The sequence below is a fragment of the Crinia signifera genome, chromosome 2 (genome assembly GCF_055691185.1).
Source record: "Crinia signifera chromosome 2, ASM5569118v1, whole genome shotgun sequence".
In the NCBI taxonomy this organism is placed as follows: domain Eukaryota; kingdom Metazoa; phylum Chordata; class Amphibia; order Anura; family Myobatrachidae; genus Crinia; species Crinia signifera.
Genome location: NC_139218.1, coordinates 143,310,888 through 143,324,596, shown reverse-complemented (window position 1 = coordinate 143,324,596; position 13,709 = coordinate 143,310,888). Strand labels below are relative to the sequence as shown.

Here is a 13,709-nt window from a genome sequence, read left to right as displayed (position 1 = left end):
TACATACCTCCCAACTGTCCCGCTTTATTGCGGGAACGTCCCTTTTTTTTAGATGTTTTCCCATCCCACGGCATCTATTCTTCAGCCTGATGGGCTGGGGACATAGCCAGCAGCTCAGAGAGCTGCTAGCCATGCCCCCAGAGCGCCAAAAATGGGGATGTGGCGTCATGGAAATAGGCCACACCCCCAAAAATTTGGACGTGCACCTTTGACGCGCACGGGAGTCCCTCTTCGGTGCAGGACAATGTTGGGAGGTATGCACATATAACTATTAACATACATTCTGTGCCATAAATCCTGGCACAGATGGCAGTAAGCTGCATGCAGCGCACACTGATTGCCAGGAGCAGATAATAAGCAGCTCTTCACCTCCTCATGCTTCCTTGTAGTCTGGTACGTTTATTGGATTATACTACTTCTGGGTTTCCATCGTTTTAATAAAAGAATAGGAAAGTGGGCATGTAAAGCACAGGGACAGATTCCTGGGAAGCTTCTGGGAGAGTTCAAGGGAAATCTGAAGAGATTTGTGGCTTCAAATATGTCTGAGTAGTGAATGAGCAGATGGAGATGGAGGATGTTCTCATGTTGCTGTGCCAGGTAAGCTGCTTGACTGCCTCCTGGCTGATCACTATACAACCACAACCCCCAAGTCTAACCCAAAGTATCTGGAGGTATCTGGAAGGGAAACGGTCATTTGGTCGACCATAAATTGGTCGACAGTCATTAGGTCGACATGCTGAAAGGTTGACATGGGTCTAGGTCAACATGAGATTAGGTCGATACATGTATTGGGTTGACATGGGCAAGGTCGACAGTCAAAAGGTCAACATGGGGTTTCTTCACTATTTTGTAAGCCGACGTGCTGACAGGTGGTATTTCATGCCCTGCCATCCACTAGAGCGTGGCGAGTAAATAAAATAGTGTGCCTGAAACATGTCGAGCCATGCGAGGGGACGCAGTACTATGTTTCAGTGACCATGTCGACAGGTAAAAAGACTGTGAAAAAAACCCATATTGACCTTGCACATGTTGACCTAAAGCTTGTGTCGAGCTAATGACCTGGCGACCTAAACCATACTTGCCTACATGACCCTCTCCATGAGGGAGAAAATGCTGTTCCTGGACTTCTCTGGTATTGTATGATTGCCAGCCCCTGTGGTGAAACACCTTTGTTATTAATTAACTAGCTCACCACATGTAATGGCAATCATACATCACCAGGAAAGTTCAGGAACAAAGCATTCTCTCCCTGAAGGAGAGGGTCAGGTAGGCAACTCTGACCTAAACCCATGTCGACCTTTCAGCATGTCAACCTAGTGGTGCTAACCTAATGACTGTCCATACCTCCCAACTTCTTGGCTGCTGGAATAGGGACACTCGCGCGGTGAAGCAAATTATGCAAATTAGCCACGACCCCATTTTCGGCCGTGAATAGACGCTGTGCACATGCGCACAGCGTCTATTCAATCAGCTTGGGGGGGCTCCCAACTGCCACCCCCCACAGCGGGACAATGCCGGCCGCGGGTGGGACAGCGGGACAGGACCCGAAAATCGGGACTATCCCGCTGAAATCGTGACACTTGGGAGGTATGACTGTCAACCAAATTGCTGTAGACCAAATGATCCATACCCATCTGGAAAAATAGTGTAAATAGTCCAAAAAATTACATCAACACAAGAATGCGAAAATGCACACCAAAGTGCTAAGATATTAAAATTATGAAAATCATAAAAAAAAAAAAAAACTCGTCTGGGTGTACCAACATGGAGACAGAGCCATGCTGCTACGCTACAGCAGCAGTACAGCTACAGCAAATGCTCCCACCAGCACTGACTGGGCGGCATTGCAGCATGGAGTGGTGTGCATAGAAGTCTCGCGAGAGTCAGTGATTCAGCAGCGCTGCTGTGCTGCCGCCCGGCGTCCTCAGTCATTGTTGTGCATTGTGCGGCGGCTGCTGCTGTGGGGACTCGCCATGCTACGTCTCCGCTGTAAGACCCGGGAGGGCACCCACCTGCTTCAGGGCCTGACTGACGTTTCCAGTGTCCGGGAGCTGCAGGAGCATATTGCTGGTGCCACGGGCATCTCCGGGCCCACGCAGCGTGTTATGGTGGGGTATCCCCCCGCCAGTCTGGATCTGAGTGATGGGGATGCAACTCTGCGGGACCTTCCCATCAAATCCGGTGAGCAGGGTTAATGGAGACCGCGGCTGCTCTACGATCACCTTAACAATTGAATGAATGTCAAATACCAGTTATTTATTTAATGCTTGATTCTGTATTAGTAGTTATTAAGTGGATGTATGGAATAATAACATTAGATAGTTAATGACTAGCTGACTTGTCATTGCAGCTAATGGCCTCATTTTAACTTGATTGTATTTTTGTTTCACACTGAAACGATGCACTATTCTTTGATAGTTTGCTGTACTCCAATATAATGTTAGGTTTCATAATATAAAAGTGAGACTTGAATATTGAGTTTGACTTTTAATAAAGAACACTTGGAATTGTAACATTTGAACAAAGCATATACTGCATGCAAGCGAAGAAAAGCAGAGCTTTGCAGTTATTGGTCCATTTTCAGCCACAGAATTGTTGTCTCCTTATCTCATATTGGTCTTTAAGAGCTTAAGGCCCCCATACATTAGGCCGTTTGACCCAATTCTCCTGTGAGCCGCCCGGCAGCTCCCCGGGAGTCTCACCTACAATTTGGCACTCGATGAGCCAATTCTTACATGTGATAAATCGCTTGCGATTGATCACATATAACGGGGGGCTGCAGCGGGTGGTGAGGAGCAGGGGGCGGGTGGTGATCCTCGTCAGGGGGACGCCGCATCGGGTCCTGACGTTTTAACTAGCTGGCAGCGTCGGCAAATGCTGACCTGGATGGGCGGTGTGATCACAGATATCAGCAGCGGGGATGGGCAGTGCAGTGGCGGGTATTAGATTTTTTAAATACCTGTCAAATGACTGCCCATTCTCTGATTGGCTGAGAGCTCTCAGCCAATCAGAGCAGCCAGTCATTTGACAGGTATTTTAAAAATCTACTGCCCGTCCCGCAGCACTGCTGATCACACTGCTCGGCCAGGTCAGCACTCGCCGGCGCCGCCAGCTAGTCAAAGCGCCAGGACCCGCTCCGGCGTCCCCCTGATGAACGCTGCTGACCCCACTGCTTCCCCCGGTCAGTCTGTATGCATATGTCTGTTAGGCAGGCATATGCATACAGGGAGGTCGGACGTGATCTTATGTGCTGACCATCTGACCTCCCTGATCCGATACGCATCAGATCGGAACAGATGTCCCACACCTGCGATTTTGTGCCGATTTCCCCCGTTTATCGGGCCAAAGTGCCGAAATCCAATGAAATCGTCCCAAAATCAAATAGTTAATGGGTGCCTTAAGTTTACATTTTTTATAGTGGACCTTTTGAAACGTTATTTCCAGCTACCTGATATATTGGGGCCACCCTGCCTCAGTAATTGTCACTTCTGCCTACATTTTTTGAGGTCTGTGATCCCCCTAACAAAGGGCACAATAAAGAAGTAGGTCACCGACAGGTCAGTTTACTGGTCGCATCCTTCCACCAGTCTATGCCGATGGCTTTAAAGATCCCAGCACTAATAGTGTTACGCAAGGAATTTGGACATATTAGATGTGAAGGGAAGCAAGAAAAGAGATCAGTCGAGTCAGAGCTGACCTAGCAGATAGTATGAAAATGTGATAAAAGGGAGTGGCAGATGAGCATTTTAAGTCTGTGTTAAAAGAAAGGGGGAACAGAGAGAGAATTAGGAAGTGGTGAAAGAAAAGTCACAGATATGTACATTGTGCTTGCAGCAAATGACTGGTCTAAAATAATATGCTGGGCCATGGGAACGCCCAGTGGTTCATGGACATCCAATGGGTACGCGGGTTGGCCGATGCCTGCTGGGGGCAGACGGCTGACACGCCTTCCCTGTCTTCGTCCTGGCATCCATAAATATATATTGGTTGAGACTGACTTTTATTATCGAAGGCAGGCAAAAATCATTCAGTGGTTAGCGACAATTTCTCCTGCAGCAGCGGCATGCAAGGGGATGTGTCTTCATTACCCATCCCCTTGTGTGGTTGCGGGGGAAAACGGCGGCGCGCAGGGGGGGGGGGGGGGCGGCACGGTGGCCTCTGGTGCTCGGTAAGTTGCAATCTTCGCAGCTTATGCAGCCCACCACAATCAGGCCATTATATTTTTTGAATTTTGTCACATATAATGATTTTTTTTCTTTTAAAACAGGTGATACGCTTATTGTGGAAGAAGATAAAAGTAGACCTACATCCTCCTCAAAGAAGTCTATCAATGATCGGAGCATATTAGAAACACCAACAATAGTGCGTAGGGTAGTCCCAGCTGACAATTCATGTCTCTTTACCAGTGTGTATTATGTAGTGGAAGGGGGTGTATATGACCCGGCGTGTGCACCAGAAATGCGCAATCTTATAGCAGAAATTGTTTCCAGTGATCCAACCAGTTACTGTGAAGCTGTGCTGGGTAAAAGCAATGCCGAGTATTGTGCCTGGATTCGTAGAGAAGACACATGGGGAGGAGCCATAGAAGTTTCAATACTTTCAAAGTTCTATCAGTGTGAGATTTGTGTTGTGGATACACAGACTGTGCGGATTGACCGCTTTGGAGAAGATGCTGGCTACAGTAGACGGGTTCTGCTAATTTATGATGGTATTCATTATGACCCTTTGCAACGACAGTTTCCAGATGGTGACATGCCCCCAATGACCATCTTTTCCACATCAGATGATGATGCATTGGTGCAGGCTCTAGAGCTGGCAGATGATGCCAGGAAAAAAAGGCAGTTTACAGATGTTAACAGATTTGCCTTACGTTGTATGGTTTGCCAAAAAGGTTTAACTGGGCAGTCGGCAGCAAGAGACCATGCCAAGGAAACCGGACATACCAACTTTGGGGAGGTGTAAAATCCTAAGGTGAAGTAATTGTGACATAATTGGAGAAACTACCTCAAACAGCTGAAACCAGGTTAAAGAAAAGCAAAATAAGCAACTACTTCTACCCTCTGTTCCTGGATCAGTGGAGCATCAAAACTCTTGAAACATCGCAGGATACCTTATAATGCTGTAAAAAGCATAATCAACTATTTGCATTCGCTACTCTACTCTGGAAATTAGACCTGATTGGTATTCAGTGAAATTAATGGCCAATATCAGTGTTATATGCCCCAAGTCTTAAGTACTTTCTTGCCTATATATATAATCATTTTATCCTGCAAAAAGTTGTTACATATTTATTATTTTTCAGAAGGAAATAATGCAGCATCATACTTGCATACTTAAATTGTATTATGATGATAAAGCACAGGACAATTGTGCACATTATTTTAAGACCAGACATAGGGGGGTATTTAATCGCCGGCGACCCTCTACCCATGGGGGAGACGGCCGCCGGGCCCTATTCAATGCGGTCTTCCCCAACTGCATTGAGTTGGGTTTCTCGGCAGAACAAGCCCGACTTCACAAGCTGTCGGGCTTGTTCTGCCGAGAACGGCCGGGAAGTGACGAGCTGCCGGCTGCAGCTCACCTCTTCCCGGCCGCAACTCGTGGTCACGCCCCCTTCTCGTCCCACTGCAGGGGGGACATTGAATCGAACTGACCGAGAACAGGACATGATAACCTCTCGCAATTGACTAAGCATTTACATATATGGAATCTGCTTTTAATGTGGAAAACATCCTTGCATTACAATGTTGGGAAATGTATTTCACTTTACTAGGATTTATTGTGAGCTGCAATTGACTGGTTTGTATTGCAAAGATTTCAATTGTCAAATATGCACTGAGACAGAAATAGTCATCCGATTTACACTAGAAAGTGAAAAACTCACCCCTTGAGTAGACTAGCTGGATTTCAAGTGCCGATACTGGTTAATGCCTAAATTATGAAGGGAGGGGGGGGGGGGGGGGGGGCAGTGGATACTAATGGGTGTTTTATGTTGCAAAACTTGTTACGCACCACTCACTCTGTTGTAGAGTAGCCTAAACCTGAGTTTGAAAGCGATTTCTATTTGAGTGAAACTGTCCACTTAGCAGCCATCAGGTACTAGGCAATTTACCTCCTACTGTGACAATCGACAAAGTATAGTACATGTACTGGAAACATGAGCTCATTGCTTTTGTTTTTCTTCTTTTTTTATATTAGAAAATCTACTTTTGTGAAACTGCATATGGTTCTAATATCATGTTATCGTTTGCAAAGGAGAGGAATATGCTGGTTGCTGCACAAATGGAGTTGAGCCTTGGAGCTTATTTCCACTTGTGTTCTTATTTTGTTCCAATGTTCTGACATTAGTAACCAGTGTGTCTGTTTTGCCATACCATTTTCACACTAGTACTGCTGTAGCATTGGTTTCTTTCTCCGTTTTATTTTTATCTACAGTTACCTTTTAAATATGGTTTCCATGCTGTCCTTTTAAACAGGACAGTGAGGAATTAAAGCAGTTCTGTGATTGTCATGAGTGTCCCATTGAAAGTAGTATCTATCCTATATAGCCTATCTTTAAAACACTGGTAAAAATAAATAATGAGCAACTTTGATGTGCATTTAAAATGCTAAATAAGTCCTTCATCATAGTAGAAATTGGCAAAACAGGAGGAACAAGCTACACACATTCCAACAAACAAAAGTGAGCGTTTACAATATTCAGTATTGCAGTTTCATTTATTGTTGGTGAATATTGTTTTCTACTGTCCTTTAATTTAGCCATTGCTGTATTGATAGTGTTCTTGACACAATCTTGGACAGTCACTTAAAGTGAAGTGTTAGTGAATTAAAGGATTTAACCTAATACAACAATAAGTACAAGTTTTAGAATGTGCATTAAGTTTTCTGCTACTGTACAGTATGTAATGAAGTTCACACACAGGAACAAGTTCTCTGCAGTGCCCCCATTCTGTGTATGCATGACTTGTTTTTCTGTTGGTAATGTTTTTATACACATAAGCTGGATCTCATTATCACAATGACAACTACTTGAATTTTCTTCTCTTTCAAAAGCTCTGATTTGTGTTTTTTTTATATATATATATTTATGATGACAATGTTTACTGATTTTTAATTAAAAAGGGTGTAAGCATTTAAAAAATAATAATAATCTATGACTACTACACAAAATATGAGAGATCCTATTTGTGAAAATATATATGGGCATTTGGTGGCCGGTAACATAATGCTGCTTATAGGTTTGCCAGGTGCTATCCTTTTAGCTTGATGCTGGCACTTATCATGGCTTTGGTTCGGGTGTGGTATGGGACTCCGACAGTCATTATCCCGACGTCGGGATCCTGACTGCCCGGAGTCAGACAGCATGGCGAGCGCAAAGAAGCCCCTTGCGGGCTCGCTGCGCTCGCCACGCTGCGGGCACGGTGGCTCGCTGCTACGCGAGCCACCTATTCTATTCTCCCTCTATGGGGGTCGTGGACCCCCACGAGGGAAAATAGCGGGTGTCCGTCGGGCACCCGGCTGTCGGCATTTTGACAGTTGGGATCCCGACGTCGGGTAAATGACTGTCGGGATCCCGACTGTCGGGAACTCGTCCGGCACCCCTTTGGGTCCACTTTCCTCTGGTAGGTGAAACAAAATCCCCAATAAATGACCTTTTTTTTTCTTTTTCTTTTCTTTCTTTGTCAAAAAGTGCCTCAACAATAAATAGGTCCAGGACTTTTTTGCGGACTCAATTTTCACGCAAAATATACATTTTTTGGCTGAGGGAAAGGGTTTTAATAGAATAGGGTGATGATGATAAAAAATAAAATACTGTAACAAAAATCAGTGCTAGCCACCCACCCCCAAATAAATAAATAAAAATTCACCTCTAATAGGCTAACTCCCACTAACTTTTAGGTTAATTTATTGTAGCTCTGGATATGCATAGTATGCATTTGTCATTGGAAAGGTTTATCATTTATATTGTACTAGAATTATACTTTGGGGTTGGTAGCCTAATCTGGTATGGTTTTCCATATTCAGATGTATTCACTTGCTCTGATTTCCTATCCATTCTAGACTGAGATTTTGTGCAATTGTTACATGGAGAGACCTCATTCTTTCAGCATTTTTGAGAGAGTATGCACTGTATAATGGAAGCAGGGTACAGCCAACCCAAATACTAGTATCTTGTGTTCTTCATGATTTGTTAATGGCCAAAATGCTGTTCATACACTGTATAATAACATGCCGGTCAGACCATCAGACATTTTATCTGACAGACTGAAACCTTTTAGATAGCAAGGGCATACACTGTCAAATATTTAAGTAAACTTGCCACAATGGGGTGTATTCAATGCTGCTGGCAAGCTGTGACAGCGAGCAGTGCTGACTGCACGCTGTCACCGCTCGCTCCATCAGTATTCAACTGACCCCCTGCATACGCCGATTCCCCCTCTCTATGGGCCTTATTCGAGTTCACTCTTTCTGACAAAATCCTTCTTAGATGGACAAAACCATGTGCACTGCAGGGGGGCAGATGTAACATGTGCAGATAGAAATAGATTTGGTGATTCTTTGCAGGGTAAATACTGGCTGCTTTATTTTAACACTGCAATATAGATCTCACTTTGAAGTAAAACCCCACCCAAATCTAATTAGATCTGCACAAGTTACATCTGCCCCACCTGCAGTGCACATGGTTTTGTCCATCTAAGAAGGATTTTATCTGAAAGAGTGAACTTGAATAAGGCCCTATGTTTTTGGAGCGAGGGGGAATCGGCGTATGCGGCTGCTAAAACAGTGATACTCGCGGCTAAATGCAACGGGCTCCCTGCATTAGCCGCAAGCCTCGCTATTTGGGGGAATCCTCGTCGTCCTTTGACAATGAGGATTCAGATTGGTTGATCACGCACCCTTTACAATCATATGGACACCCCGCCTTTATTTTAAAAGATCGTAGACGGAGTCACTGGGGTAAATTTACTAAAGCTTTAAAAAAAGAAAAGATTAGGTTGCCCATAGCAACCTATCAGATCATGTCTATCATTTCTCTATTGCATCCTTTGAAAATGATAGACGTAACTGATTGGTTGGGCTTTTTAGAAGATTGAGTGTGTTTACCCCATTATATCTTGTAGAGAGCAAGGTTAGGTTCCATTTTGGGGAGACTCACATTTGTAAGGATGTTGGACCTGGAAGTGCCCGGTGTTTACATCTGTCCTGTGCTGTCTCTGCCACGGGATTGTTTTTGCTCTTAAGTTTATGAACCCGGTAGTAGTTGTAGATCCGGAAGCTTCATCTATTGCGTGGACCATATGTTTTCAGCAAGTACTTCGTTTTTTACAATGTCAGCTTGCAACAAGTTGACTTTGACAGATCATGTCAGCAGCCCCCCTCACGGCGTGAGCCCCACGCAGCTGTGAATGGATTTTTTTGCATAAACATACATTCGCAGCCTATGGGGCGCCGACCATGGAATGATGTTGTGAGTACATGCAAAACTAAGACACTCTCAGGTGTTTTAGTTTTGCGTGTGTCCTGTGGGAGGACAGGGTGGGCAGCGCACATCCGATGTCAGCTGCACGCCCCGGCACCTGCATCATTGGGGCATTTGCATGAGAATGCCCAGCATTTTCATAGGAGTGCTCATGAAACGCTGGGCAATTCCCATATACGAATTCCCCGACCCCCATTTCTTAATGAAAAATAACACTAACCGCATAGTTTAGTAACACTGAGATACAACTGGTTTTCAGCAATACTTAACCTATCTGGCAAGGTCCAGTGCTATCTCCCACCTCGGCAGCCTCCTCTCTCCAGTTGGCAGCCTAAGGCTGCCAACACATACTGTGATGTGCACCGTGCATTTTGAACTAGATGCGATGTGATCTAATCCAAAAAGTACGTGCAGCACATACATTTTGTACTATGTGATGTGATGTGATGTGTATGGGAGCGCAAGCCCAAAACACATAGGGGGGAATTTACTAAGATGTGTATTCTACTTCACGTGTGATGTTGCTATGGGCAACCAATAAGATCATGTCTACTATATTCTAGAGCAGGCATTCCCAACCACGGTCCTCAAGGCACACCAACAGTGCAGGTTTTAGTGATATCCAGGCTTCAGCACAGATGGTTTAATCAGAATCCCTCAGATACTAATTAAGTCACCTGTGCTTGAGCCTGGATATCTACAAAACCTGCACTGTTGGTGTGCCTTGAGGACCGTGGTTGGGAATGCCTGTTCTAGAGGGTGCTAAATAAATAAGAAGTAGATTCTGATTGGTTGCCCATAGCAACATCACATGTTAAGTAGACTACACATCTTAGTAAATTTCCCCCACAGTGTGAAGGCACCTTAACTCTTCCAACAGGCTTCTATGTCACACGTATGTGAAACCTCCAGGCCGGCACATGCGCATAACCCAGGGTTGGGCAACACCGGCCCGCCAGATGTTAATGAACTACACATCCCAGGATATTTTGCATTAGTTTTGCTATGTGGCCATGCTGAAGCTGATGCAAGGCATGCTGGGATTTGTAGTTCATCAACATCTGGAGGGCCGGTGTTGCCCAGCCCTGGCATAACCGCTTAACCATACACTCCAACATGGCCCATTCCATTAGGTACGAAATGTTCGGTTTCTGGACTTCTCTGCCAGTGGCAGTTGCAGAGGTGGAGCTGCAGCAAAGTCCAAAATTCAAATAGGGGTGGTCACATCAACTGCCACGCCACACATCACTGTCCTGGACTCACTAGCAGTTGATGTGACCCCCCCCCCCCCCTCTTTGTATATTGGAATGTGCTGGAGTCCAACCTCTGTAACTGCCAATGGCAGGGAAGTCCAGGAACAGAGCATTTTGTACCTAATAGAATGGGTCATGTTGGAGGGTATGCTTCACATGGCGGGGACTTGGCAAGGGGTAAAGAGTAAAGGGGTAAACCGCGCCAAATATTATGTGGTGGTTGTCATAGACTTGTTCATTAATAAACCTAGAAACAATTTTACCAGAATACTTTATTTCCTCTACCTCCCCATGGCAGCATACATACATATGGGTTACGCCCTCTTGGGTAGATATCTGGAAAGGAACACAAAAAACAGACACTGCCCCTATATAAGGACCTCCTCCCCTGGGCTCTGTGTCTTTTTTTCCTTTCCGGGTAGATGTGCGTGGCTTACCCTGTGAAGTAGCTGTGAGCTGGCTCCCCTGCCGAGTGCAGTAAGGGGTAATGGCGTTCTGGACCCCCGCTGTCGAGGGCAGTTGGGAAGTCCGTCTGCTGGAGTACCCCGCCGCCAGGAGCGGTTGTGGGTAGCGACGCCGGCATCAGCAGCAGGCATGGAGTATGCAGGGGGAGAGTCGCACTACGGTGACGCGGCGCGTGATGACGCAGGGCGTCACGCGTGATACATAGGAGACGCCGGTGGCGTCTGAGGTCATCGGAAGGCGTCTCAGCATGGATGCCGGTGATCGCCTGTGGGACTGTGTCCATACGGAGGTGCGGACAGCGCAAAGCGGGTGCACAATACCAGCAGACTGGGGTAAGGTCCCGACAAGCAGCGGCGCTGCTGGGACGTGGCTGTTGCTTTGTTTACTTACCTATAACGGAGGCCTCATGTTTTACAGTGAGCCTGTGATAAATATAATAATGGAGGATGAGAAAAAACAGCCGAGTAAGCCAGGGTAAGCCACATTGAAGTAGCGCTATTTTTGCCTAAAGGGAATTTTTTATGCATATACCTAAATAAGGGTTTCTTCTGCTAGGTCTGAAACTGGCAAAGAAAAAGGAGAAGTTAAGGCTAAACACAAAAGGAAGTGTTCATCCTGTGATAAAATGTTGCCGGATAAATGCTCAGGTCCCGAATGCAGCAAGTGCAGGAGTTCGGTGCAGATGGGATCTATACAGATAACTGATTTAGTAAAGTTGCTTAAAACTGAGCTTGCGGACACCTTTATGTCTAAAGAGGAGTTTGTCAAATCTTCAGGGAAGAGGCCTAGGGCAGCACGATCTGACTCAGAAGGGTCAGAGCCAGGCCCCTCTGGAAAGCCAGAGGAAGAGATGGAGGAAGGCGAAGTATTCCAGGAAAAAGATGGGGTGGACTTCAACCCGGACTTACTGGAGAACCTACTTTGCTTAGTCCATAAGTCACTCAATATAGAGGACCCTCAGGAGGAGGGTAAACTTCAGGACCTCTTGTTTAAGGACAAAAAGAGAAAAAATAAAGCCTTTCCATTATCTAAGACACTACAAGAAGTAGTGGAAGAGGAATGGGGGCACCCCGATAAAAAGGTGGCGGTACCCTTAAGAGTATCTAAGATGTACCCTTTTGACCATGAGCAGGTTAAAAAGTGGGATGAGGCACCCAAGGTGGATGCGGCGATAGCACGCATCTCAAGAAAAGCTACGCTCCCACTAGAGGATGCGAACATATTTAAGGACTCAATGGAAAGAAAAATTGAGATGAGTTTGAGGAAGCAACATACTACAATAGGGGCTTCTATGAAGGCTTCATCAGCCACAGCAGTGACTACCAGAGTTCTAAGATCATGGTGCCAGGACCTGGAGTCCGACATGCTGGATGGCATTAAGAGGTCAGAGCTACTGAAGGTGGTACAAAACATACAGGTAGCTGTAGAGTTTTTGTGTGATGCTTCTCTGGATATGGTACGATTGGCAGCTAGGTCTAATGCTACAGCTGCGGTTATAAGAAGGGCCTTGTGGCTGAAGCCCTGGGCGGCGGACAGTCAGTCCAAAAATAAGCTGATCTCTTTGCCCTTTCAAGGGAGCTACTTGTTTGGGCAGCAATTAGACGAGATCATTACTAAAGTATCAGGCGGTAAGTCGGTATGGCTACCACAAGATAAAGCCGCAAGAAGGGGGTCATTCAATAGATCATCCCGGTACCAGTCCACGGACTTCAGAGAAGCAAAAACATATAGGCCAGGCAGAGGCTTTCGCAGGCCTTGGCTGGGTAACAGATATAATTTTCGTGGCCAAAGAGGCAGAGATGGCAGGTTTGCCTTCAGGCAGAACCAGTAATGACGCCAGAGACAAGGTTGGCGGCAGGCTGATGCAATATCAACACGCTTGGCATCAGTCAGTACAGGACAAATGGGTACTGGAGGTAGTCTCATCGGGCTACAAAATAGAATTCGTTACAGTACCAGGAAGCTGGATGGAGGTGTCACCTATTCCCAGCAATTTGGAAGAAAGGGCGGCCTTGTTCAGCAGTCTACAGACCATGATAGAACAAGGAGTGGTCATAAGAGTTCCCAAACAAGACGAAGATCTGGGATGGTTTTCAAGATTCTTTGTCATAAAAAAACCGTCAGGGGGATTCAGAACTATATTAGACCTAAGAAGGCTGAATACCTATGTGCATGTGAAACGATTCAGGATGGAATCAATAAGATCCATCTTACCAGACCTAGAAAGAGGAATGTTTTTAACAACAATCGATTTAAAGGATGCATACTTACACGTCCCGATATTTCTGGGACACCAAAAGTTCCTCAGGTTTCGCCTAAAGCAAATAACATACCAGTTCACATCGCTGCCGTTCGGCCTGTCTACGTCCCCGAGAACTTTTACAAAAATTCTGGTGGTGCTGGTAGCCAACCTAAGGGTGTTAGGAATTGCAATCTGGCCGTACTTGGACGACCTCTTGATTGCGGCGGATACCAAAGAAACGGCGGAAGCACACACAAGGATAGTGCTG

General features: G+C 45.7%; 1 protein-coding gene across 1 annotated transcript; it reads left to right on the top strand.

The window, feature by feature from the left end:
- The first annotated feature begins 1,770 nt into the window (after window positions 1-1,770).
- Window positions 1,771-7,326, top strand: YOD1 (YOD1 deubiquitinase). Its single transcript, XM_083173056.1, has 2 exons — window positions 1,771-2,181; window positions 4,268-7,326. Exons 1-2 carry the CDS (start codon window positions 1,779-1,781, stop codon window positions 4,960-4,962), a joined length of 1,098 nt encoding a protein of 365 aa, XP_083029182.1. The 5' UTR covers window positions 1,771-1,778; the 3' UTR covers window positions 4,963-7,326.
- Window positions 7,327-13,709: the final 6,383 nt, after the last annotated feature.

Coding starts and splice junctions, on each gene's coding strand:
- YOD1 (XM_083173056.1), top strand. CDS start 1,779: ATGCTGCTACGCTACAGCAGCAGTACAGCTACAGCAAATGCTCCCACC. Junction 2,182..4,267: donor GGACCTTCCCATCAAATCCG/GTGAGCAGGGTT, acceptor CTTTTAAAACAG/GTGATACGCTTATTGTGGAA.